This window comes from Amblyomma americanum, chromosome 3 (genome assembly GCF_052857255.1).
Source record: "Amblyomma americanum isolate KBUSLIRL-KWMA chromosome 3, ASM5285725v1, whole genome shotgun sequence".
NCBI classification, from domain to species: Eukaryota; Metazoa; Arthropoda; class Arachnida; order Ixodida; family Ixodidae; genus Amblyomma; species Amblyomma americanum.
Window position 1 is genome coordinate 178,598,963 of NC_135499.1, and position 24,543 is coordinate 178,623,505.

At 46.0% G+C, this 24,543-nt stretch overlaps 2 protein-coding genes and 1 non-coding gene across 8 annotated transcripts; all 3 read left to right on the top strand.

Moving 5' to 3' along the window:
- The first annotated feature begins 5,437 nt into the window (after positions 1-5,437).
- On the top strand, positions 5,438-5,632 carry LOC144126483 (U2 spliceosomal RNA). The gene has a single exon (XR_013313522.1). It is a non-coding gene; the product is annotated as a U2 spliceosomal RNA (small nuclear RNA).
- A 2,015-nt stretch (positions 5,633-7,647) lies between these two features.
- Positions 7,648-19,646, top strand: LOC144125527 (cobalamin trafficking protein CblD). Of its 5 annotated transcripts, none has more exons than XM_077659008.1 (8): positions 7,648-7,727; positions 8,948-8,984; positions 9,086-9,221; positions 11,011-11,234; positions 11,790-11,877; positions 14,851-14,987; positions 17,704-17,790; positions 19,321-19,646. In XM_077659008.1, exons 3-8 carry the CDS (start codon positions 9,086-9,088, stop codon positions 19,522-19,524), a joined length of 876 nt encoding a protein of 291 aa, XP_077515134.1. In that variant the 5' UTR covers positions 7,648-7,727; positions 8,948-8,984; the 3' UTR covers positions 19,525-19,646. The 5 variants fall into 5 exon arrangements, with proteins under 5 accessions (XP_077515134.1, XP_077515132.1, XP_077515135.1 ...); XM_077659006.1 differs by lacking the exon at positions 7,648-7,727 and adding an exon at positions 8,257-8,389; XM_077659004.1 differs by lacking the exon at positions 7,648-7,727 and adding an exon at positions 8,321-8,423.
- Positions 19,647-21,307: 1,661 nt separating this feature from the next.
- LOC144125528 (mitochondrial protein C2orf69 homolog) lies at positions 21,308-23,576 on the top strand. Of its 2 annotated transcripts, XM_077659011.1 has the most exons (3): positions 21,308-21,344; positions 21,658-21,837; positions 22,379-23,576. In XM_077659011.1, exons 2-3 carry the CDS (start codon positions 21,697-21,699, stop codon positions 23,111-23,113), a joined length of 876 nt encoding a protein of 291 aa, XP_077515137.1. In that variant the 5' UTR covers positions 21,308-21,344; positions 21,658-21,696; the 3' UTR covers positions 23,114-23,576. The 2 variants fall into 2 exon arrangements, with proteins under 2 accessions (XP_077515137.1, XP_077515136.1); XM_077659010.1 differs by lacking the exon at positions 21,308-21,344 and having other exon boundaries at positions 21,451-21,837.
- Positions 23,577-24,543: the final 967 nt, after the last annotated feature.

A 24,543-nucleotide genomic window follows, 5' to 3' on the forward strand; every position in this document is an offset into this window, starting at 1 on the left:
GGAACTGCTGCCCCAACCGGCAACGTGTCGCCGGACGAAGACCTGAAGTACTCTTCGTACTGCTAAAAGCCGTTCCCATCGGTAGGAGGGCAAGAGGAAAAGTTTAACTGGTGCCGTGACCAGGATCGTCTGAGCGGCTTCCTGCAGAGCGGTTGGAGGCAGTACCTTCCGGAAGGTTGACGGGCACAAAATCTTGGTGAGAAGCCCCGGGGACCAAGGTCCAAGTGAGGCGATACCCTTGCGCGCGGCCTCGGAGTCAAGGCTGTGCACGTCAGCGCTGACAGCGAGGAAGCGGACCGACAGAGCGCCTGCGGCTGGCGACGTCTGCGGCACCCGCGGCTGGCGACTTTGAAGGCCGGGAGGACGTGAAGGGCTTGCTTCAAGCTACAGGTTCCGGCCGCACTTCTGCGCCTCAGGACGTGACCTGCTGCTGCCACGAAGCAAGTGCCATGACCGACAGCCCGACAATGGAGTGAGTTTCCCCATTCTCACTTTACTTGCCTCGGGAGTGCTTGAGCCGTAAGGTTAGAACAAAATAAGCCACAATGGCTACAGTCAGTTGGCAGAGTGAATATGACTGTGATTATGGGTATGGCCATGAGCGAGTGCAAATGTCAGAGGCCGAGCGAGCCATAGAAAAGGAGAGAGGTGACGCCATTATTCGAGACCTCAAGCGTCAGCTAGCGATAGCCGAAGAGAAGCTACGGCAGACAAAGAAAAGGATTGCAGAGGAGCAACGCTCGCGGAGAGCAGCGCGTGTATTGCAGGAGCCGGCACACGATCAGCCGTGCTGTATCATTGCCAAGGACGCTGATCAAATGCTGATAGATGAGTCGAATAAAGAGGACAGCAGCAGCGTAGTTCAGTCCGTTCCTATTGAGAACAGACAAGAGGAATCACGGGTTCCTGCAAACAGCGGAGCTGTCGTTAGCGCCGAGGAGCCGCGAGTTGTCGAGTCGACCAAGAATGTTGACACAGACCAGCAGTCCTTTATTCCCAAGGTGGAGGCGAGTTACACGGACATGTCTGTTCAAAATTCGAACAGTGATCATACCCTGCAGGTCGAGTGTTGCGAGGCAGCCGAGCAAGTTATTGGCGGTGCTAATGGCACTGATGAGCGCAACGACATGAACTGCTTGGTCGGCCCGTTTGCCCCGAATGACCTGTTGTTGTTCACTGAAGCGCCAACATGCCAGGCAGAGAAATGTGAAAGCGGCATGTGCGTTCAACCAGCATGCGCCGCACTCACAGCGGCGTCGAAGAAGCCAGCACCACAGATGGGTAGGCGAGGTTGTTCGGAGCCGGAAAACTCAGACTCGTTCAAAGCCGCAATAAGCTTGGCTCTAGATGAAGAGAATCAGAGCAGTGACGACGGGGGATTCACCCCATGCCCTGGAAGGAGCGAAGTTACACTACCGCTGATAGAGGCAAACGGCGACGCATGCTGCGATCTTTTTGCGGGTCTGGGCGGCAGGCCTATCGCAAACATAGAGGTCGCTGATGAATTCTTTGAGCTGGCCATGCCACGTTCTAGGAGGCTCTCAAGACACGAGCATTTAAAACCTTTCGCGGAGGCTTGCACCCCATATGCGCAGACGGTCGGCGTCTCCTTCGAGGAAGATGAGAGACACACCCCAGAGCAGGACGAATGCAAGAATGGTGCATGCTGCTGAGCGCAATGTCCACTTTCATGCGAACAGACGACGTGTTCGATCCTGGTGGATAGCGACAAATGCATGATGACCACAGCCTTAACCCACTCTGCCACAGCCAGGTTGCGATAGGCGTAAAAATTCCTTGTGGCTCGAGCACACGATGGGGCAGTGAGTGAGAGTGGGGAACGCAAAGAGTTCACAGCTAAGAGACTCTGAAAATGATTGGACAGGCTCATGCCAGTGTACCGATTTTGTCTTGTGTGAACTGTTCCCGTTGTGGTCATGTTTAATCCGTCTCTGACGAAGAGCACCGTGTTATTATGTGTCTTGCCCTCGTCGGGATTGTGTTGTGATGTACATAGAACTTCATGAAAACTGTAGTATGTTTTCTTTAACCCGCATTCATGGCAATGTTGTTGCACGTATGATTTTTCTTATGATTTTACCAAAGGGTCTGATTTGTGCTTGTCGTCCTTAACTGAAATGTGTAAACTAAGAATTGTGCTTGCGTCTGCATGCCTGAAGGTATCTTCCCCAGCATGTTTTTTCTTCCAATTGTTAGTAGGATGTAGAAGGGTATTTTTTTGTGCTGGTACAGCGGCCAGCAGGGCCCGGACCCTTTTGCTTTCGCGCGTTTTGTATGTTGTAGAAGGCCGCATTCTTGGCGCTATTGTGGGCTTCGGTATGTTGGGTGTACAGCAAGTGTCCCCCCAACATTCTTGGTGGGGAGGTGTTAAGTGGAAGCCCACAGGGTATTCACACGGGGGATGGAATCCCTCCCGAACTGACGGCGGCTGCGTACACGTCACGCCTTCGAGAGTGCTCGCGGCGACGCAGTTTCCGGTTTTGGTCGGCGGCCGCCGCCGACGGTGGAGGGGACCGTTCGCTCGGCCGCTACGTTCAGTCCCCGCGTCCCCGGGAGATTAGGCGGCACTTGGCAGGGCGCGCGTTGGGGTCGCTGTGAGTGGCGCTGCGCTGTCGACGGAGCTGTATTACTTCTTGCCGTGGATTTTGCGCACGTTGGACATTTTTGAAGTCCAATATTTATGAACTGGTTAGAGCAAGATGCGTTTTGTGGCATACGTCGTCTTTGTGTTTGTCTGCATCTTCTCAGAGTTTCTTCTCTTCTATCTTTCACGCATCTCTTTTTTTTCGTCTAATTTTTCCCCCCTCGACTGTCGGCATTTTCCCTCCTCAGATCAGCACAGCCCCGCTCCTTGAGCATGGTAAACCCAGATGGCGGCTTTTGTTGTAAAAAAATAATAATAATAACTGCCTCGTCGCTGCAAAGCATCTTAGCATTTTAACCCCCCCCCCTCTCCCTAATGAAGGAATGCACAAAATTCGAGACGCATGAAACACGATAGCAACGATGAGGCACACCAGACAGCCCCTTCTTTCCTTTTCAACCCTTTGAGCTGTGCCTTCGCAGACTTATAATAAATCTCCCTTGTCGAATTGCTTGCTGTCGGCACCAGCGTGGGAACGGAATAATTCCCATCAGTTTGACGTTCGCAGTGCGCATGGTTTCCAAGCTTCTCGTGGGGACTCAGACCAGCTACGCTTCGCAGTTGGCCTTTCTGTGAACGAACTGGACCAGCTGTGCTGATGCGTTCCAGCATCCACAACAAAACTTCATGCGGCATACGAAGCAGTTTCTGGTATTCGTCCGGGTCATCTTCACGGAGCGTGTTATACAGACTGTGCTGCACACCAAGGGACTTTTCTTGCATCCATGGCTTCACCCGGCACCGCCGCTTTTTCTTGAAAAGATCGTCGTCATCCTCGGTTTCAAGTAGAGCCGCCAACAACACGTACTTGCGCCTTTTTGCGACGTCCATTTCCTGCTCTGGATCCTCTAGCGCCAGAAAGTTCGACGTGTATTCAGCTCCGGTGCTGGGAACGTTTGTTTCCCTTTTTCGGTTTCTTTTCCCTCTTATCTCCCTTCAATCTTTATTATTTTTTTTAGCCTTCGCTGTCTTCAAAGAACAGCAAAACCGGCCGTCCGGCCCTTTCTTTAACCCCTCCCACGCCGCCCGGCCGCTTCGCGCGTCTAGATCCCCCGTGGCGGCCACGTGGGGTCGACCGTGCGTGGCCCGGCCGGGTCTGGCCGGCGACAGCATCCACACGACGGACCAAAAGAGCAGACAAGGCGGGCCAAGCCTCTGTGATCGCTCGTCTCACGCTTCGACATTCGGCGGCGAGAACAAGCGGAATCCGCGGCCGCGGCAGTGATTCGGCCTAAATACCCAGCGGAAAGCTCGATCGGTACGGGACATATTTATGCCGCGGTGAGGAGGAGGTAGCATTCCCACGGAGGCAAATAAGGCGGCGCGCTTCCAAGCTGGACCACTCGCTTCGGACTGGATTCCTCGTTGTTACTGCCATTTTTGTTGCGTTCACTGGCAATAAATGGCGCACCCATTTCTCGCTTGGTCTCACCTCGCCTATATGAAGACGTATGAGTGAAATATTTGCTTTATTTTTTATTTAGAGTGACGATTGTGCCCCTTCTAGGCTTAAGCGGAGCGTATGTTTGTTGACAGAAATAGTTACCCGTCCTAAAAACTAGATGGCGCCACAAGGCTGAGCGTATCCTTCCGTGTGTGTTTGCATACGCTGAACTAAAAGTGGGAAATGTGAGAGGTACTGTAGCATGGCGAAAAATACCTGCGTTTAGCGTACATGACAGTGCATAGGCTTATGGCACGTCGACAGCGTCAATTGTTCTTTTCTAACCATATCTGTGTACGTCGCGAGCGCCGACGTTGCTACTAATTTCGCTCGCTCTCGCCGCCGAATGCCCGATTATGAACGAGCCGTAAAGCTGTACTAAGGCTAAAAAGTAAAACGGAGCGTCGTCCGACCACATTGACATGTTAACAGTGGAAACAAAACTACTTTCGCTGGTGTCGCCTCGACTGCCGGGAGCACCGAGCCGGGAGAGACCAGTGTGGTGTAGTTGCCAGACTCGATGTGTGCGAATAGGCTAAAAAGTCCGTGGTCCACCGCCAGAAAAAATGCTCTCGCATTTCTCGCGCGATCCGGCCCGCGGACCATGCGCGGACCTCGCAGACCGGAAGCGAAACCCCACGTGACCGCTAGTCCGCAGGCCAGAACAGGTCCGTGGTCCGTCGTCTGGATAACCGCTCCGACAGCCCGGGGCAAAGCAATGGGAGTCCGTCTTCCTTTTCGGCATCGTGCCTCTCTGTAGTGCCTTTATAGCACGAACTTCACACACGCAAGACGATTATCTCCGGATCACTCAGAGTTTACAGCTCGAGGAGCCACGCCGAAACGTAGAACGCAGACAAAACACTTCGTTTCAGCCAGTTCAGCGCCCGGAGAGCCGTTCCGAATGAGAAGCAGCCCGGCAGCGGCAGCACGGGGCTAGTAAAAGGCAGTAGCGCCCCTTGCGGCGAGGAGAGGCGTTTTGCCTCAGCTGCTATGCTGCCGCGCGCCTCCGTTCGCGCCGAGTGACAGGGCTTCGCCGTGACGTAATGTCCGCCGTAGTTCGGTCAACCGCCAGGGTGACTTCCTAAGAAGCCGTGCATCGCCTTGATTCTGAGTGATCGCAATGAAAATTGTGAGCAAGTTAGAGATCTATTAGCTTCGTTTCACTAGAAGACATGTGCTCCAAAAGCGCAGAGTGCCGACGGAGCGGGCGCATCAAAACAGGTGCTGGAACTCGAGAGCTTCGTCGCTTTTGGCTTACGCAGTGGTGCGGGCTAGTTTGAGGGTCAACCGAAGGGGCTCCGAACTGGGGGATCACGGTTTGGTTTATCGCTTCTCGGCCTCTTAAAGGGCTAAGATCAAAGTGTAGTATCTGTTCTTATCAGCTTAATATCTGATATGGGTTCTATTGGACCCTAGATATTTTGGCAATTTTTGTAGATAGGCGGAGTGCTTGCGGCTTGCCTCACCTCTGCCACGGGTTGACCTGGCATTGCAGTGCCGCCGGGATCAGCCCACCTATTCAAATCCAAAATCAGAAAAAACCTTTCTTCCACCTCACATCGATAATTTTTCTTCTCTTTTTTCTTTAGTATCATATCATTTTCCTTATCACTTGCTAATGCATTTGCACGAACACAACCTTACGTCACCTACCTGCCACCAATCGCTTTTTGCCGATTTCCACCGCAGATTTATTTACATGACTTGTTATCTCTAAACCCTAGGGCCTCTGTCTGCGTCGGCATCGGAATGGATGCCATCACATTTTGGTGTCAGGTGTTCTATTGTTTCTGCAGATTTACCACCTCTACACATAACCATCTAAAAAATCCAGTTCCCGGCCGCTGAGTTTAACCGACGAAGTGCTTATGCACGTGGGCTTCTGTATGTGAAATGCTGCGATAACTTCCCTTTCAACTCGCTCTCTGCATTTGCCGATAAGCTTTGCCGCTTCCAGCACCGGTTCGCGATCTTTGTAATCTCTGCAGTGATCAGGGACGTTCGTGCTCACTCGGCCTCTCGTTGAAACAACGGCCTGTCTGCCCAATGTAGACGCGCCCACACTTCAGCGGTATCTCGTAGATGACTTCAGACCTGCATAGCGTATGTCGTAGCCTATGCTTGATAGCGCACCTTGGGGGTCGTTTGTCCATCATGGAGCAAAGCTTACCAAGCTTACATGGTGCTGAAAACACCGCATTCACTCCGTAGCGACTCCCTATCTTCTTGATGTGCGCTATTTTATGCATATACGGAATTACTGCCACAGGCCTCTTATTTCGCTGCTTGGTTGGTAGATCACCGCTCGAAGCGAGTTTGATCTTCTGCAGCAAAAATTCGCAGACAGCGGTTATCAAAAGGCAGGGATAGCCAGCGTTGTTCAATCTCTGAGACTGCTTTTTAAAGCCAGCCTGCACACAGTGATCACATTACTGTGGCTCACATGAATGACTCTACTAGCAACTTTAGGCCATTGAAACACTGCCAAGCTCTTGCACATTTGTGCAAAGTATTCTCGTTAAATCACGATTTCGCGTAAAATCGTTGTTTGGGTAGAAGTTTTATGTGAAATATGAGCTTTATAAAATTGGAATCCTCAGTTCTTGCAGCGAAGACGCACTAATTAAAATTTATGGTCATGAAATAAAGACAAAGTAACGTGCGGTACTTTTTTTTTCGGTAACGCGTTACCTTTTTTTTTGTGTGACTAACGTAGGTCGGTAACGCGTTCCTTTCTTTTTTTAGCATAACGAGTAACGTATATTTAGTTACTTTTTTTCGGTAACGCCTACAACACTGGTCTGGCAACACCGCGTTCACAGGTTGCTCCTACGGCGTCCTCAACTTCGCTTGAAGTTTGGTGTTGACGGCAAGAATCGGCACTGGAAAGTGGGTTCGAAAGTCGAACTCTGTGCCGTTGTCGTTTTAATGTGCCGCTTTAAGCATCGCGCATTATCGTCAATATTTCGAAATGGATGCAAATTCACCTGATCCTATCTGGCGACGTGGAGACTAACTCAGGTTCTGCCAACTTGGATGGTGTACTGACCAAGTTCCACTAGCTGACTGCAGGCCAAACTCAACTTATTTAAGAAATACAGGAACTCAAGGCTGAAGTCTTTGCAAAAAAAATATGAGCGATATAAACACGTGCATGACTGCTTTAGAAGCCCCTGGTACCGTAGCGGGCGGTTATTTGCGCTGCGTGCACAGATGTGTTGACCAACTTCTGTGACAGTGCGAACTATGGTGCGCACCGACGGTACGTAGCAGCTGCGTGCATAACAATATAATCACACAAGACCCTCAGCCAGCTGCGTAATGTCATTCCTTTAACTGCAACGTGCAATGTGCAATACCCATCAGCGGTTTTCAACGTCATCGTGTCAGAGCCCGAGCGCCGTTGCCAGTGTTGATTGAACGAGGCCGGTGTACCGCTAGTTGAAACACGGCCGGTCTCGAGATGCGCGCGCTTTTCTTCTTACGGCCTTCGCAATGGGGGTCTGTTTCCGCCTCCCGCCGCACCTCGGTGGGGTCGCCACTGCCACACCGCTGCGACCGCCGTTCACTCCGAAGGATAACGAGCTCTCGCTCCCAATTCGGCCCGCGTCAGTGGTAACTGTCAAGCCTTTATATTTTGCCCTTTTACGCAAAGACCGCGTAGTCAGCCCCTTTCCCATGAGCGAAATCTGAAACAACGGATTAACGTTTGCGCACTCACTCCTTGAGCCGGACTGTGTATGACCGAACGTATGCTTCGAGCACAAACGTCAACAGGTTACACCCTTATATTTGGCTAAAAAGCAAGGCTTTGAGCTTCTATAGTTCGTCTTCCGGCAGGTTATTTAGGAGTGTGTAGAATGATATGCGGCATGTAATACTTGGATGGCGAGTTTCAAAGAGCACTGTACCTACCCGCGTGCCTCTGGTACGAGTACAGGGCGTTCATAGTAGATGACATCGAGGAAGGAAAACTTGGTGGATGAAGTCAATGAAGTGCAGAGCCACCAGCTTTGCCCTAGTAAGAAAATCTATGGTACTAACGTTACAGTAATCAGGGATACCCTATGCTCCGATAAGCCTTCAGATATCTGAATATTAGCTGAAGTCTAAAAACAGGTTGCAATGTTGGTCGCGCCATCTGAAGGTGTAAAGCCGTACTAAATGAAGAAATTTCAGGCCTAGCGGTCTAGCTGGGAGCAGTGGCCTGGCAAAGCTGCAGTGATGTATGAGGGACGTCACTGCCAGCGTACGTGATTGCTGAAAGGTGTTTATCGGTAAGAAAACAGCGTCGCCAATGTCACGGCTGATGTAATTACACGTGCATACTGGCCACTGTCATTACTTCCAGTCGATAGTGTATGTGGTTGAGCCGCTTTCTTGAAACGAATTCTCGAGGACACGACCTCGCAATGAGATGGGCCACGAGATGGTGGACTTACGGTTTCAGATTTTAGGACTTTGGAGCAATGTCCCTTGCCAGCGTTAAATGCGCACGTCTCCCGTCAACTAGTGCATGTCAGTGTTTTCGTCGTACCTTGCCATCGACTGTATCACTGCCTTGATCGTGGTGGCGATCAGCGTAGTAAGCATGTATGCATAGAGAAACTTGATGAGCAACGCCAGCCTGCGTTCGGTTTCAGAAGAGGCTTCCCCGAAGGACCCGAAACATAACACGCTAAGCAGATAGGCAAACAGCCTAGATAATTATTACTGATGGTTGTTGGCTTCTAGCATCGCTTAAATGGCAAAATAAATAGGCTTTACACACATGCACACAGTGACAGCGTTGCTTTAATTGCGCCTCATGAGCTCTTTAATTCCTTCTTTTGCAGTAATCAGTTTAGCAGTGTTCAAATCGGCCGGCAAAAGGTACGTGCATGCTCTTGACATTATGATATTTAATGTGCGCAGTGATGGTGTAGAATGTTGCGCCAGGTTTCGGACGTATTGGTTACTTGTTATTGTTCCAGATGCATCGGCTACCGAGAAGCGTTGTTTATTGTCAGTACCGAAGTTCTTTGAGGGCGCAAAACTGCAAGCGATTCTCCTCGAGTTCGTCCTCTAGTTCGGCCGTTGCGTCCACAACAGTTGGAAATGAGACGAAAGGTATGAACATAACTTGCCTCATGCTAATGTAGCTAATTAGTAGTGAGTCACATATCCATGATTAGCCTCATCGAGCTGTGTTAACAGACACATCTTTAATGCAATCGATCATTGCTGAAAACATACTATTAAGAGAGGGCTGAAGCCAAAAATAGTGTCGCATTTTTTTACATAATTGGTCTAGGGATACGTGTTCACTGTAGCCATGTTTCCAGGCAGGAAACAAATTAAAAAATGCTAAGGAAGCTACTTTTACTCAATGTGTACAAATAGTTTCATTTACAACTACTGTACAATCGTGCCCTGTTGATACGATGACTCCCGTAATATGGACGACATAAATTATGGGCAGTTTTTTGGGGACCAAACTATTTCATTGTATTTATGCCAAGTTAATGTGGAAACTGTCTGCCCGAAGAGCGCTCTGCGTGGAAATGCAGAGATGCCATTGGAGCCCATGTATTTTTGCCACGTTAATATGGACAGTGATGAAAGGTAAACATTAACTGCCTCAACCAGACCGTTCCTTTTCTGTATCTTTAGCTTGGGACACCAGCAAAAGGCACTGCGAAAGTGGAAGTGCTTGAATAATGCTTTTTTCTGTCTTCAAGCTTTACAGTGCCAAGGGGCCCAGTCGACGTGCCTTATGCTTTTCCATACTGCGTAAATGATCATAAAAAATTCATTTGGTAATTACAGTGCCATCTTTGCACGCAGCCTAATTCAGAGTGTGTGAATTGCACAGTGCACCATAAAATCTCAAACAAGGTGTCACAGATGCAAAGAAATTAAATTTGTTTTCCTAAGTCGCATTCCATAAGCTTTGGGAGCACGTGTATGGGTGTACTTTGCTGATGATTGTAAAATGAATGTTTCGTCTGTCTTTTCAATAGCATTACCGGGCATGTAGCCAGGATTTTATTGTGTAGGCAGATCCAAGGTAGCTTTTTGTATTTTTGGGGCAGTTTCTTTCCCAATGTTCCCTAAAGGGCTTACTTTTCCCCTCTCTTAGCCACTGGTATTCGGAGCTGAGCTTTTAAGCTTTGCTGTGCCATTCAAAATATACTTCTGAATTTGGTATGCCTGTGTGCGATACAATTGCCTGGAAAATGATGGTGACTCTGCTGAAACCATCCACATTTTGTGTTTTTGTTAAAGGGGCTGTGAAAGAGGGTCTCAACAAAGATGCGGTGTGCCTAGGATGCTAAAGGACGCCGCTTCACAAATATCCTTCAGCAAGAATTTTTTAGATGCGTTTTGTGGAAGCTGAGTTATCTGTAGTCAAAATTTGAATTTCCGCATCTTCGCGCCTTTTCCTCTCCTCTCGTCACTTTTTGCACGCTGAAATGTCAGCGCTCCTCCACCGGCCCCTCGCACTCTCCCCTTCCGCCGGCTGCTGACGTAACGAGCGCGGATTCGGACAAATGCCCAGCACCGCAGGCCGCCGCTAGGCGCGGAAGCGGGAGTGTTAAAAATTGTATTGTAAAATATCGGCTCGCTTTTGAGATCTTGTATGCAGCTCGTTGGCCTGTACTCTACATAATGCGATCATTTTATAGACAACCTCAAACACCCTTTTCAGGGACACTTTAAGAAAAGGAGATGTCTATGGTCAGCAATTTTAGCCGTTTCTACTGCCATACTGGATTCTGGTCACCACTTTTGAGCATTTCATTTCTTAAATGCAGCCAAATGGCTTGGTTGGGTTTTTCACAATTACGATTTTACAGTTAGTGTGTTTGTCCTCAGCTTGCTCATTGCAACACATTTACTTCTTTTTCATTTGCAGAGGACCAGGGAACTAGCACAGTTCGCAGTGGTCGTGAGATCTCGCTCTTTGGGCCCAAGGATTTGAGGGTGCCCCTTCCAGGGAATGTAGGTGTTGTTCCAGTTGACTTTGGCACAAGTCCAGCAGTGCCCCAACCCCCCAAGACGTGTGATGTACTGTCGAGGGAGACAAACTCTGAGCGGTACCGCAACATCCTGGCACAGTTTTTGAGTCCTCCAGAAGAGGTCAGTGGTCTGTTTAGTCTATAATGTTTTGCATCATGTGGTACATGTCAAGGTTCATGTATATGCTGGACATTATTTCTTCGCACTAATCTTACTGGACTTTGTCACATTGGTATAGGTATTGAAGAATATACCCAATGCATGTTGAAGGAAATGTAGTCAGAATTAACTTGAGCATTTTCTATTTTGAGGGCTGTTTCTTTTGGAGGCATGTTGGCTATCAATGTGTAGTGTGAATTGCGGTAAGAGCAGCATTAATGAAAGCAATACCGCACTTTTGGGTCTTCTAAATTTGTTTTATTGTTTTTCTTTTAAATGTTCGTTATTTTCAGCGCCTGTCCGGCATTTATACTTTATTCTTATTTATATAAATAAGTTTTTGAGAAATCATTGTGATTCAGTCATGAACATTCAGTCGTGAGGAGTTATGCCTGTGGTCTTAAGATCCTTCTGAATTAATAGCCCACTTGAAGTGTTACTCATCACTACGACAGCCCAATTGTATCAGTTATTTCAGTACGACAAAATGAATCTTTCTGCATGTTTGTGCTGCAGCTTTTGAATGAGGCATTCGGTGGGGTCCCTGGTCCACCAGCTGTTCTAGAGTGTGTTGCCCAGGACTGCCCAGACCTGCTCAAAAAGGGTGAGTTCTGCTCAATGAATCTCATTCGCTGCTTGCATCTAGAAGAGCATCCAATACTGAAATTCTGCTGTAATTTTGAATAATACACTTGTTGGGATTACTTGGCTAATAGTTAAATTTTATGTGTATTTAGGAAAACTCAGTACAACTCATTCTACTTTTCGTTCTTTGCAAAAATCTATTTTATGGGTCACTCTGCCTATGTTGAGGTTGGTTTCGAAGCTAAAGAGATCTACTTATCACAAAGAAAATCAGATTTAAACTAGCTCTACCTTTTTTCTTTTTCCCGCCACTCTATTTCTGACGTCACCATTGATAAGTGAACGACAGTGTAGGCTAGCCCCACGGATCTGTGTACAAAATAACTGCGATGTCACCGCTTGGGAAAGTGGATGGTGATGGTGATAGCTTATCTTTTTTTTACCTTTTCAAGCTCATAACAGTTCTATTTTCGGTGAAAGCAGCCTCTTTGTCATTACAATGCAGTGATTTACCTAGACAGGCCAATTGTAAGAGTAGAGCGATCTGGCCTAAGTGTATTCTGTTCAACCTGAGCTCTTTTTTTCCTCAGGTTTTGAGCTGCACAAAATTATTGTGTGGAACAAGGTGCGAATGACTCTCATATAATGCAAAGAAGAGAGTAAATGAATTAGACTTTTATTCAGTGACTTAAATCTACCAAACCTTCCTTGAGCTGAACATGGATTTGATAATTTATGGAATATGTGAAGGGCACTAAATTCTTCTTGAAATGCTTTCTGTAATATAAGTAAATTGGCCTGACTTGTATCTTGTCAGTTCTGAGTGTGTAAACCCAAAATAGTGGACGCCCAATAAATGAAACTCAGTTAAATGAAACTTACGGATAAACGGAATTAAGCAGGGTTACTTGATTGGTTTCGTATATCTGCCGCAGTAAAATTCTTTGGTTAATTGGAACACCACTAACGTGTACCCGCGGCTAAACGGCACAAAAGGCAAAAATTTGGAATCCTCCCGAGCGTATTTATGCTTGCATATGTCAGTGGCAGTCTCGCAACCATGAACAAATTCTTCGCAGCCAACGCTATAGCCGGGACAAGCCATTCCAGTAAGTCGCTTGATCAATTTTGTTTTTGTTGTCGTTCTGCATTAGGCCTACGTGCGATCGGTGTTGCCAGTGTGTCAGCGTGATGGAGAGCATTAAGAAACGGCCGCACAAAGCGCTCTCGTTTGAAAAGAAGTTAAAAATTCTGCAGGAGCTTGAGCGAAGTTCCCTTGCAAAAACAGAAGTCGTGAAGAAGTTCGACATCCCGAAGTCAACGCTTTCGCGGATCATGCAAAACAAAAGCACCATTCAAGGAGCTATCAAGTCTGGGACCTTCGCTTCCAACCGGATGCATATGAGGATGACGCCGTATGAAGAACTTGAAAAGGTTCTTTTTCTGTGGTTTAAGGGTGCGCGGAGTGCCAGTTTTTCCATAAGTGGACCCATTTTGGAGCAGAAGGTGCGGGAGATAGCCCTGCAAATGGGGTTTGAGAATTTCAGCGCCATGGCCTAGTCTTCAAAACTATCTCAGGTGAAAGTGCTGCAGTGAATAGAGAAGTCTGCGCTGACTTACAACGCGGACGGCTGCAGGAGATATTAAACAGCTATGAGCCACAAGACGCATTCAACGTCGACGAGACGGGCCTCTTCTACAAGGCGCTTCCATCGAAGACTCTCGCCTACAGAGGCGAAGCCTGTACAGGTGGGAAGTGCAGCAAAGAGCGCATTACCATGCTGGTGGGCGCTAACATGGCAGGTGATGAAAAGTTAAAGCTGCTGGTGGTAGGAAAATCGAGACACCCACGTTGCTTCAAGGGCATTCGAAATCTACCTGTGGCGTACAGTGCAAATGGGAGAGCGTGGATGACAATGGCAATTTTCGAAAATTGGCTGCGGGAGGAGGACGCAAGGTTTACGAGGCAGGGCAGGAAAGCTGTCTTCATCGTAGATAATTGCCCTGCCCATGGCCAGGAGGAAGGGCTGAAGTCCATCAGCCTTGAATTCCTCCCTGCCAATGCAACTGCTGTCATCCAACCAGTGGACCAAGGAGTCATCCAGAATGTCAAGGTCCCACTACCGCCGCCAACTGCTTCACCGCATGCTGCTTTGTGTTGACAGTGGAAAGGATTATGTCATTGACTTGCTGTCTGCTATCCACATATCGGCCCGTGCCTGGGAACAAGTTCAGGCAACAACAGTGTAGAGGTGCTTCCACCATGCGGGCTTCGAAGCACACAATCCTGTACCCCATGAAGAGTCAGGTACTGCTGATGAAGAAGCAGACACTATATTTAATCAAATAGTGCCCTCTGCCCCTTTCTCACGACAGGACTATGAGGACATGGATTCAAATGTACGCACCTGTCGCGAGGAAAGCCTCGAAGAAATTATTGCAGAAGTGCAAGCCAAGTGCAAGGACCCTGTGCCCAGTGCAGTGCCTGACAGTGCAGCTAGGGATGCAGTTCTACTTTTGCAACAGTACGTTGAACGTGAAGGGTGCATAGAATTTTTGCAAAGCCTTTCAAATATCCACAGTCACTTTGTTAAAAAGCAACTGAAGAATGTAAAACAGACCACAATTGATACCTTTTTTCTTCACACCCACATAGTAAGGGCTGGTGCAATGTAAAATATTTCTTCATGAAATATGTGTGCTTTGCTTAAATGAAACTTCTGATAAATGGAACACTATTTGAATCCCCTTCAAGTTCCATTTAAGAGGAGTCCTAAAACTGGGCTTTGAAGAAGTAAATGTGCCTTCTCACTGCATTTATCCAGTGGGCCGTTGTGCCATAGGCAGTCCAGGCCGGTAATTTTTTATTATTATTTTTTTTATGGCTGCCAACCACCTTGCAGCAAGACGGCGTCCTAGTTTTGTTGCAAATGGAAAGGACATCATTTGGTCGATTCTGCACATATTATATTATTATATTTCTTATTTTCAGACTTCCAGGATCTGTTTCCTGCAAGAAACATTTTTGGTGACCCACTCACTGTGATCACCCTTACCCAGAAGACTGAAAATGACATGACTTATTGGAGTGAAGATGTGGACATTGAACGGGAGGAGCTCACTGGCCAGGTATGCTGTCATCTTCTAGCTACATTTTGACATGCACATTTTTACATGCTTGACACTCGCTGTGTTTTGCACTGGCCAAATAGCCATACCATTGATCAATATGTGCTGTTTTTCATAGTTTGTGTAGAGTGACTGGGGTCATGTATTGGCAGTAAAACTTTTCCTTTTAGTAGTTAGTGCTGCTGCCTCACTTGTATGTAAGCAGATTTTGTTTTCAGCTTCAATGCATATTGGAGTATTTTATTTAACGGAGAAACTTTTCTTCTATAGGTTATTGGTTTTTTGAGAACTACAGTTCCACAACTTTTGTTGAATACAAATTAAAAAGAACCTGGCTTTCATGCCATGCTAATTTTGTGACACCAGCTGTAACTTGGATTCATCAGAGTGTTCTCCAACCCAATTTCACCCTTCAGTGCCTCAAAAATATGTGGTGGTTAACAGTAATGCTTTGTTAAATCGAACTCGCTTATACTGAAACATCTTTTAAGTTGAAGCCAGTCAGAAGCCCTGTAAGAGGGACCACATGACCTACTGTTTTTCAGTACCTCACTGTTTGTGCAACCTCGTAGGAGCCATGTTTTGCTTTCACCAATCATCAGATAGTTCACTTGAGGTTGTGCTCTGGAGCTGTTTGGCAGGGATATATTTGTGTGTTGAGCTCACAGTGTCTGATAAGGAGCTGCAGACAGGGAGCTAGTGCCTATTCTTCACCATATTTATTGATGACTGCCAGCTGCTTGTTCTCCATAAAAAGGACTTCGAGTTTGCTGCCTGTGTCGGTCGTAGGCACTCATAGCCTGAGGTGAAAACAGCTACCATCAAATGGCACTGGCTTAGTTTTCACTGAAATGTCAAAATGATCAGGTAAGCCTGATTTACAGTAAGCATAATGGATAGGCACCGTATGAACATATTGGAAGATGAACATTCAATATGGTCACGTGGCTGCGTTGCGACATTGTTTGAGATTTTAGTGGCCAACAATGGTGGCGCCTATAATGCCTTGCTACGTGATGCAGTGCTCTTGCTAGCAACCGCTATCTGCATTGATTGGTTGCAGAGTGCTCCACTGTGCACAACATAATTTATTCTTAGAGCTATTTTTACACGCAAACAGTTAATGTTTTGTTAATTAATTGCTCTCGGTTGGAATGAAATAAGGTTCGGAAAACACTGACTTGAAATACCTGATCACATACTGAATATTTCCAGTTACAAAAAGTGTCAACAAAACTTGAAGCTTATCCTTTAAAGGTCATGGTGCTCTTGATGGTTGGATGTCATTACAGCACACTTAGTCAGACATCATGCAATTGAGCAATAAGTTAAGGTCGAAATTTCTGTCGCCTTGACCAGCATGATGTAATAGTAGTTCGGCACATGACCATTAGAGCACTAGGAAGTGTCATTCTTGTTGTCTATTTGGCAGTGCTTGCCAGCCAAACAGTATGGTTTGAGACCATTGACAATGTCATGTATGATGTTAGGGATGCAGACATGATGAAATCCATAAGTGTAGGAAACTGTGCATGTAACATTCCTGATAATATACCAAAATATATGGCCATAATCGATTTTATGAAGTTATTGAATATTGTAAAACTAAATACAAACCAAACAAATGTTTTATTTATTATTGAAAACTTAAATGGGCTCATTCAAAAATGCAGTGTGCAGGAGGGATGCAAATAATAGCCAAATGGGTGTTGAATTAAAACGTCACACATTCGTATTTGTTTGCATATTCCTTGGCAAGAATTTGTGTAGTGCCTGTAAAAAGAAAAAGATATAAAATCGCTTAAAGCGCTTTCTAGGTCGTGTTGTGTACTGTGGCCCTTGCACAAAGAGCTTTCCCTTGTTTTGCTGGTGTGTAGTCTTGTTACGTTAACAAGGCAAGCGCAGGCTAGTAGGTTCTTCATTGTGCAGGGAACTGTGCTGGACTGGCTCCCACAAAACAGAAACATGCTTGAAGGAATGATTGGACAGATGAAGTGCATGTTCACAGCTGATTTGATTTTATTGCTCGTAGAGGGCTCGTTTTTTTATTTTGAAAGCAAAAATGTGATAACAAATATGAGGCTACATCGCAGACAAAAAACCCTACAAGCAAAAGAAAAAAGTGCATCCTTCTTCTGTGATGAGCATGATGTCACCAATCATTCAAAAAGCATAAATTTTTTTTTTGGTTTGGTTTTTATGGGGGTTTAATGTCCCAAAACGGCTCAAGCTATGAGGGATGCCGTAGTGAAGGGCTCAGGAAATTTCAACCGCCTGGGATTCTTTACCGTGCACTGACATCGCACAGTACACGGGCCTCTAGAATTTCACCTTCATCTAAATTCGACCGCCGCGGCCGGGATCGAACTCGCGTCTTTCAGGTCAGCAGCCGGCCATAACCACTGAGCCGTGCAGTGATAGTGCAATTTTCTTTTGCAGCAGTTCTAATCTCCTACCCTTCCATAAGTTTCCTTTCAGTTTCACTTTTCCCATGGGCTAGGATAGTGATGTCAGCATGGCTTGCATTTTTTGCAGTGATGGTAATGGGAGGCTAGGTTGCCAGGATGGGCATTCTGTTTAAAAATTAGTTGCGCATATATGCTTCATCAATCTGATTGTTCCTTTTGTGTGTTTTTGTCTCATGGTAACCAGTCTGGTGCGGTTCCTTGCACAGTTCTGTTTGTGAGCTCTGATTCTTTTTTCTCTGTCCACACAGTTCGTGATGAAGGCCCGGAAGATATGCCGAGCCTTGCAGGAGGCAGGTTATTGGGCTGACTTCATTGACCCATGCAGTGGAAGACCAGTGAGTAGCTTTAAAAAATATTTTTTAATTGTTTCGAATTCTCTGCAATCTGGAAATGTCATGGCTATAATGTAGTGCAAGATTTTATTGGTTTTTGAAAAATTCCACCACCGTGATAAATTCATAATCACCAGAATTACATCTAAAGTCATCTTAATTGTGGCCTGTGCATACATTGAAGACAAATGCATACTTTCCATAGAGCGATGCTCAGTTGGCACCATTAAACATAATATGCTTAACTTCATTGATGGATTTCATGCTGTTGATGTAAGCACTGATTTGGTGATGAAATGCAGAAATGAGCTTGCTGCCAAAGCACTGTTCTGAATGGCTGCTGCCTGCTGCAGTGTCATAGTTCTCTTGCAAGCAAAGGTGAAATAGTACAAATTTTACCATGTTGCTAGCACTTTTGCTTGCTACTTTATCTGAGCGCATTTCTTACTGTTTATTGTTGCCAATCACTGTTGCAGTTTAGAAATTTGAGAAACTAGTGAATGAATTCTGAGTGAATGATAAGGCACCATGCAATTTTATAATTACCAGGAAATCAACTTTTCAAAATGAAATTTCCTTTGATGCATCATGTTATATTTTGTATTTTTAAAAAGAATTTTACTTTTTGAAGTGCACAGTGCCTTATCAACACTTATTCACTGTATCTGGTGCTGTTAAGTGATCCCATTTGTAACTTTTGTGTGGCGCCTGGGCTGCATCGGTGACCCTTGCTGCAGCGGTGACCCTGGGGGCTGTCCCATCTGAGCCATGTGTTTCTTCAACTTTTTGTTCAAAAAATTGAGTTTTGCATGGTTTTCCTATGCAAATTTTTTTTTGTTATGGGGACTGACTAACCCCCCCCCCCATAAATAACCTGCCCTTTGTGACATTAGGGGTTATTTCTGTATCAGTATGCTGTTGGCCATTGAGTCGCTAGACCATTGGCTGAAAAGCTTTCTAAATTGCATTGTCAAAATGAGGATTGAATATAATAAAGACGGTACTTGCATGTTCTTTCATGGCTCATGAGTGGCATGGATGGAAGTTGTAGACAGAGGTTGTCTGCAGAAGTGTCCGCACGAACTGTCAATCTTATGTTGTATGGTGATTAAAATAATAAAAAAAGAAAATTGGGATCTACGTGGGAATCGAACGCGGGCTGCTGGCGTGCGAGGGGGGGACGCTTCCACTCTGCCACGACACTTCGGCATTTTAAGCTGAATAAAGACACGTCTAGTGAATGCACAGTTCTTAAAAACTTATCTTCGAGATATTTACTGAGGCCTGCATGAGTAATTATGAGCTTGTTAGTTACAGATGTTGCAATAAAGCGACTACCAAATTTCCTCCGTTTCCGGCAAATTTCCTCCATGTTTGGTGTGCAGTCGTAGTGCCATCATGCGGCACCTTTTGAAAACCCTCCTCACAAAGCACGGCACTGGCGTAGCAGATGGCGCAAGTGGCAGGCCGCACACAGCTTTCGCATTTCCGTACGTAAGGAGACTTAAGTGCACCTCAAATTTTTTTTTGCAGTCACTGGGGCCTTATACCAATGCAACGCTTCTGGAAACTGATGATCGCTACAGGCACTTTGGATTCACCATTGAAGACCTTGGCTGTTGCAAAGTGATCACCCATCATTTGTGGGGCAGCAATGCTTTTGTGGGCTGCTTGTTCACCAATGCACCTGCTGACAGCCTGGAAGTACAAAAGATTCTGTGTGAGCACAATGAGTGACTGCTGTGGCAACACTGCCAGAGGACTTCAACAGGTGCATATTTGTACAGTGCTGCTGGGATGCTGTTTGGAAGGTCTGGATGTGACTGGAAGCCGGTTCAAAAATAAAACAATTAGGATTTTTTCAGTCTGTTCTTTGCATGTGCACACTCTACAGATGTTAATGTGACCATGTCAGTCATCAATGCCCTGTTTAACTGACCAGTCGTCCATACACAGTTCCATCTGGTATCCGACCTTCTTGGTTCGTTTCGCACAGGCACAAAGATCTAGTAAACACAGCAAGAAATAATTGAGATTGCAGCACTGGCCTAGGGGTTTGAGCACCCGCCTCGTATGCTGGATGTGGGGGATTCAATCCACAGTGCTGCCGGGTACCCACCTGTGATACAATGGGTTAAACCTTTCGCCTGGCCTGATGCTCGGCTTCTTTAGGGTGGAATACTCGGGAAATTTCTTTGGATCCACCTTGAGAAGAAAAATACCTTGTGCTATGGCGCTCTTTGGCCTTAGATGCCCATATGACATAAAAATTCACAATAAAGAAATAATTGAGTTACCTTTGTGGTTCAGGTCATTGTTATTCACATTCTATGATCTTCATGCAAAAGAGCACAGTATATGTTGGCAATGGATCCCACTGCTGCCCTACAGGTTGTGATTTCTTGGTCTTCATTTCTTGCCTTTTGCATCCCAGTCGTGTATCGAGTCCACATTGCTGCACTAGCACCCATTTTTAAAATCTTGCAGCAGGATTTAAGCGGCGTCTGCTGAAAGCTTTTTTATTTTTTCTGTAGTGGGAACTCAGGTGCTTTAATTCTTTGGCACTTGCTTCAGTTTTGTGAGGCATATATGTGCACTTCGCATGCCAGCAAATAACCCACTGCTTTGAGAAAACGTTTATTTGAAAAAAAAAAAAGCGAAAGGTGGTAGGGAGGGAACTCTGCTGGTTTCCGACTCTTCTGCCTTGTGCAGCCATGGGAGTTCGGTAAAGCTAGAACCGGTGGCGCGTTCGAAGCTGGCGGTCATGCAAGATCCATGCTGAAAGGGAGAGTTAGACACTACGGGCGTGGTCCGGAGGTGGTTTGACCCACTGGGCGCGAGTCCGTGAGGAGCACTGTAGGGTGACCAGAAGGGAAGCCAAGTGCTGCTGGCGGACGGGGTCGTATAGTGGGCATCTCGGGTGGATGTGCTCGGTGCCGGCCTGGACCCTGTAGGAAGAGTAGACGGACGGGAAGTGGGTCTTAGCATTCCTCCGATTTGGATGAACTGTTGAAAGTGCAGAGAGAGAAGGGTACGAGTTTGGGGAGGTCTGATGACCGCAGTCCGAGGTTTCGTACGTGGCGTCTATGGGTGCGGGAGGGATGAGCAGACTGGGAAGAGAGCTAGAGAACAACCTTATTTGCAGAAAGAGTGGAGTCACGAAAAGAGTGTTTCTCCCCTCTCCATGGTGGGCCACTTTCTAGGCAGGACGCCAGGTGGCCGACAGGCGATGCCGTTTGACGACCTCTTCGGCCTTTCTCGTGACCTCGAGTTCAACTTTGGAGGATCACTGGCATCACCTCAGAGCTGCTTAAAGAAAGCGCGCCAGCGATACTGATGACGATGATAATGACTATGGTGCACCAAGCCAAGTAAGCTTGGCACATGCTGTTAGGAACAGGAATCCTTAGGTTCAACTTGGATAGGCACTCTGTGATATAATAGTTTCATGCATGGAAGAAGGAAAGAATTGTTCATCGTTCCACTGTGGTTCCACTGGTTCCATTGCTATGGTGATCAGCCTTCAAAGATGGCTGCTCCCGTGTGTTTCGTTTGCGGTCGGTGTGTCGGGATATATTCTCGTCGGTAGCAATCTGTAGTGTCGATCAGTGTCTATTTATGCAAAGTTGTTTAAAAAACTAATCCTTGCCAACATATCTGCTTTAGTAATCTCTGTGGTGAACTGGTGTCATGAAGTGAGCGCATGCGAAATTTTCTCACCGGACACGTAGAAACTTGGCTGAATCGCAGCACTTCGCGGCGATGTTTATGCATGAATGGCAGCATTAATCCTTTTGGCGCGAATAATCTGACATGCGCAGGTGTGCGTTGTGGGTTCTGGCTCATTTGATAAACAAGTCATTTTCTCAGGTGGGCAGCCCAGTGTCCAGCCAAGTAAACATTTGCGAAATGTCGACGACCACCTCAGGGTCTGAGAGGTTCGAAAAAGTAGAAGGTCTCACAGGAAAGTTTAATGATTTGATACTGAAATCACCCGAAAAACCTGGGGACGCAAATCAGCTTGTGGTGTTCTTCGGCGGCGACATACAGGTACGCATCATGACTGCAATTCTCGGCGCATTCCATTTCGTTTTTTTTTTTTTACTTTAAACCACTAAGTGCGTAGTTTTTTAATGGCTATCACCCTTGTAAATAGTTGGCTAAATTCTTTACATACAATGGCTGTTACCATGCATAGACTGTGGAGGAGGTTACTTCGTGTTTTGTAAGGCTTGTTACATTTATCAGCGCTTCTGTTTTTACAGCAACGATAGCGACATGTTTACTCCTAGTACCTAGTGGGCCATGACTCCTGTACTTTGCAGACTTCCTGCACACTAGAAGCCAGCGCACAGTGGTATGCAGACACCTTTGTGGTGTTCAGTAGTCAAGAAGTATATGCAGCTGTGTTTGCTTATATGCTAGCATCATCCTACAGATATTACCTTCCCTCATGATTGTATTGCTTTTAAATGTGCTGCATTCTCAACTTGAACGTGCATCCAAAAGGACATGTCTTGCCCCTCAAGTTTGGCATGACATTGTTTCTTTGAACTCATTGTGATGATGTATTTTTTAAACTCGCTTGCAGGACTTTCCGGAGTTGATGATGAAGCATCGTGACAATAAGCGTTACGTCCAGTGGAACCTTGACAACATGGCTGCACTTATGGGAAGACATTTCCCCAGTGCACACTGCATCATTGTTCGTCCAAACCGACTCCAGTACCTCACATTCAGTTGCTACGACAACTTTGTTCAGAGCAACGACATGGGGGCACCGACTCATGACTTCAGTATTGCTGCCTTGGAACACCTGCTTGCTCTTCTGAACAGCTTGTCTGCCAGGCTGAATGAAAAAACAAACAAGACATTGTATAGACCTATTGCTACAAGCTTGTTGGAGCTTCCTGTGGTACTAATTGGATTCAGCAAAGGCTGCGTTGTTCTGAACCAATTTCTTTACGCTATTAAAGCACTGGAGATCAACTCTGACGATGACGTCGTTGGGCTTGTACGTAGGATTAAGGAGATGTATTGGCTGGATGGTGGCCACTCTGGTGGATCAAACACTTGGGTCACCAAAGAGGTAATCTTGAAATCATTGCGACTGCAGGAAATCAAAGTCCATATCCATGTGACCCCCTACCAAGTGTTGTGCAACTCAAGGCCGTGGATTGGCAAAGAAGAAAAAGTGTTCAGAGAGACTCTTAAGAAACTGGGGGCTGATGTGTTACGGAACCTTCACCATGCAGATGAAACTCCATCCCTGGAAATGCATTTCAGTGTTCTTGAAGAGTTCAAAGACCGCGCTAGAGGTGTCTAATTATGTGTATATCAGAGGTGGGCTTCACTACTATTTGTGCAAACTGGTGGGATGAAAACAACTGTTTTAGAAGAATATTTATTGTTGTTGAAAACTTAGCCTCTTTTTTTGCATACAGATTAATGTGTTCACATTTCAACTGTGCAAAAATGGTTAACATTCTTCAAGCCAGTTCTACTGTTAATGTGACATTTTGCTCTGCAGTGATTCAAATGGTGAATATGGACAAGGTGTTGAAAGCATCCTAGTAGATTGCCTTATTGTTGTGGTAACATATCTACATGTTTTGATGTTGCTTATTTGTTTGGAACAAGTTGTGTGCAGTGGTGCATTTGCATGTACAATTCATGTGATGGCCAACAATAAGGTTTCCTGTACAACTGTCCGGCTCTTATATTGGAGGTGAGAGTGTGGTTAATGACATGAAGTGAGACACGGAAGTAAAACAACCTGGAAAGTGTTACGCCTTATGGTCTATTTAAAAGTTATTGGAGTTTTATTTTACACTTGTTTCCTAATTAAGTACTGTCAATGCTAAAGTGCACCAGTACAGCCAAAATTAATCAAAGCTGAGTTTGTGAAATGTACCTCACTATGGGATAAAGCCGCGACAAGTGTGCTGCCTTGAAAGGTGAAAGTTGTAAACATTGAGATGCTACTTTGATGTGCCATTGACATTTTATTCTTTGTAGACAGCATTTAAGTGCATATTGTGCACGTGACTTCCTTGCCTCAATTTTTATGGTTCACCACAAACATCTTGAGACCATGCATGAGCAGAAATGGTAATTTTCTCAGCAAAGTCCGTTAGTAAGTAGTTACTTCTCGACTGGCACGGAGGTAGTTCACCACAACCTTTGACACCTTTCCTGTGCAACAAAAGAGAAGAAAAAAAAGCTGTTCCACTAGGCACAGAGAAGTGAAAGTAGAGTTTAAAGGCCTTAACTTTTATTGCCTCAGTACTTACGTATTTCACCTTTTTTTGCCATGAAATCATCAATGAATTACCTTAGGTGAGTCTTGAGAATAAGACATCGATGTTAAGATCTGTATGTACCGCATCCCTTAGAGCTAACATCAGTGCAACATGTGGTTGTCGCGACTTGTAGTGGTTACCTGTCTGGTTAGACAGTAGTTTTCAGTATTTGGAATGGTCCGTCTTCTTTGTGCTACTCTATCATGTGTTTGATCTGCAACTTGCCTCGAAGAAAAAATGAGTCATTTCACAGTGGCGTTAGGACTTACAGCTGACATTTTGTTTACTGACAAGCATTTTCTTAAATTATAGTGGAAGTGAAAATACTCAGTCTCGCTTTGAGAGAATCGAACACTGTAATCAAGTGAGAAGAGTCTGCTGCTGGCACTAGATGGTGCAGCAGGAGTCTCTACATCATGAATGCTATCGCCTCTCATTGGCTATTCTCAGCTAC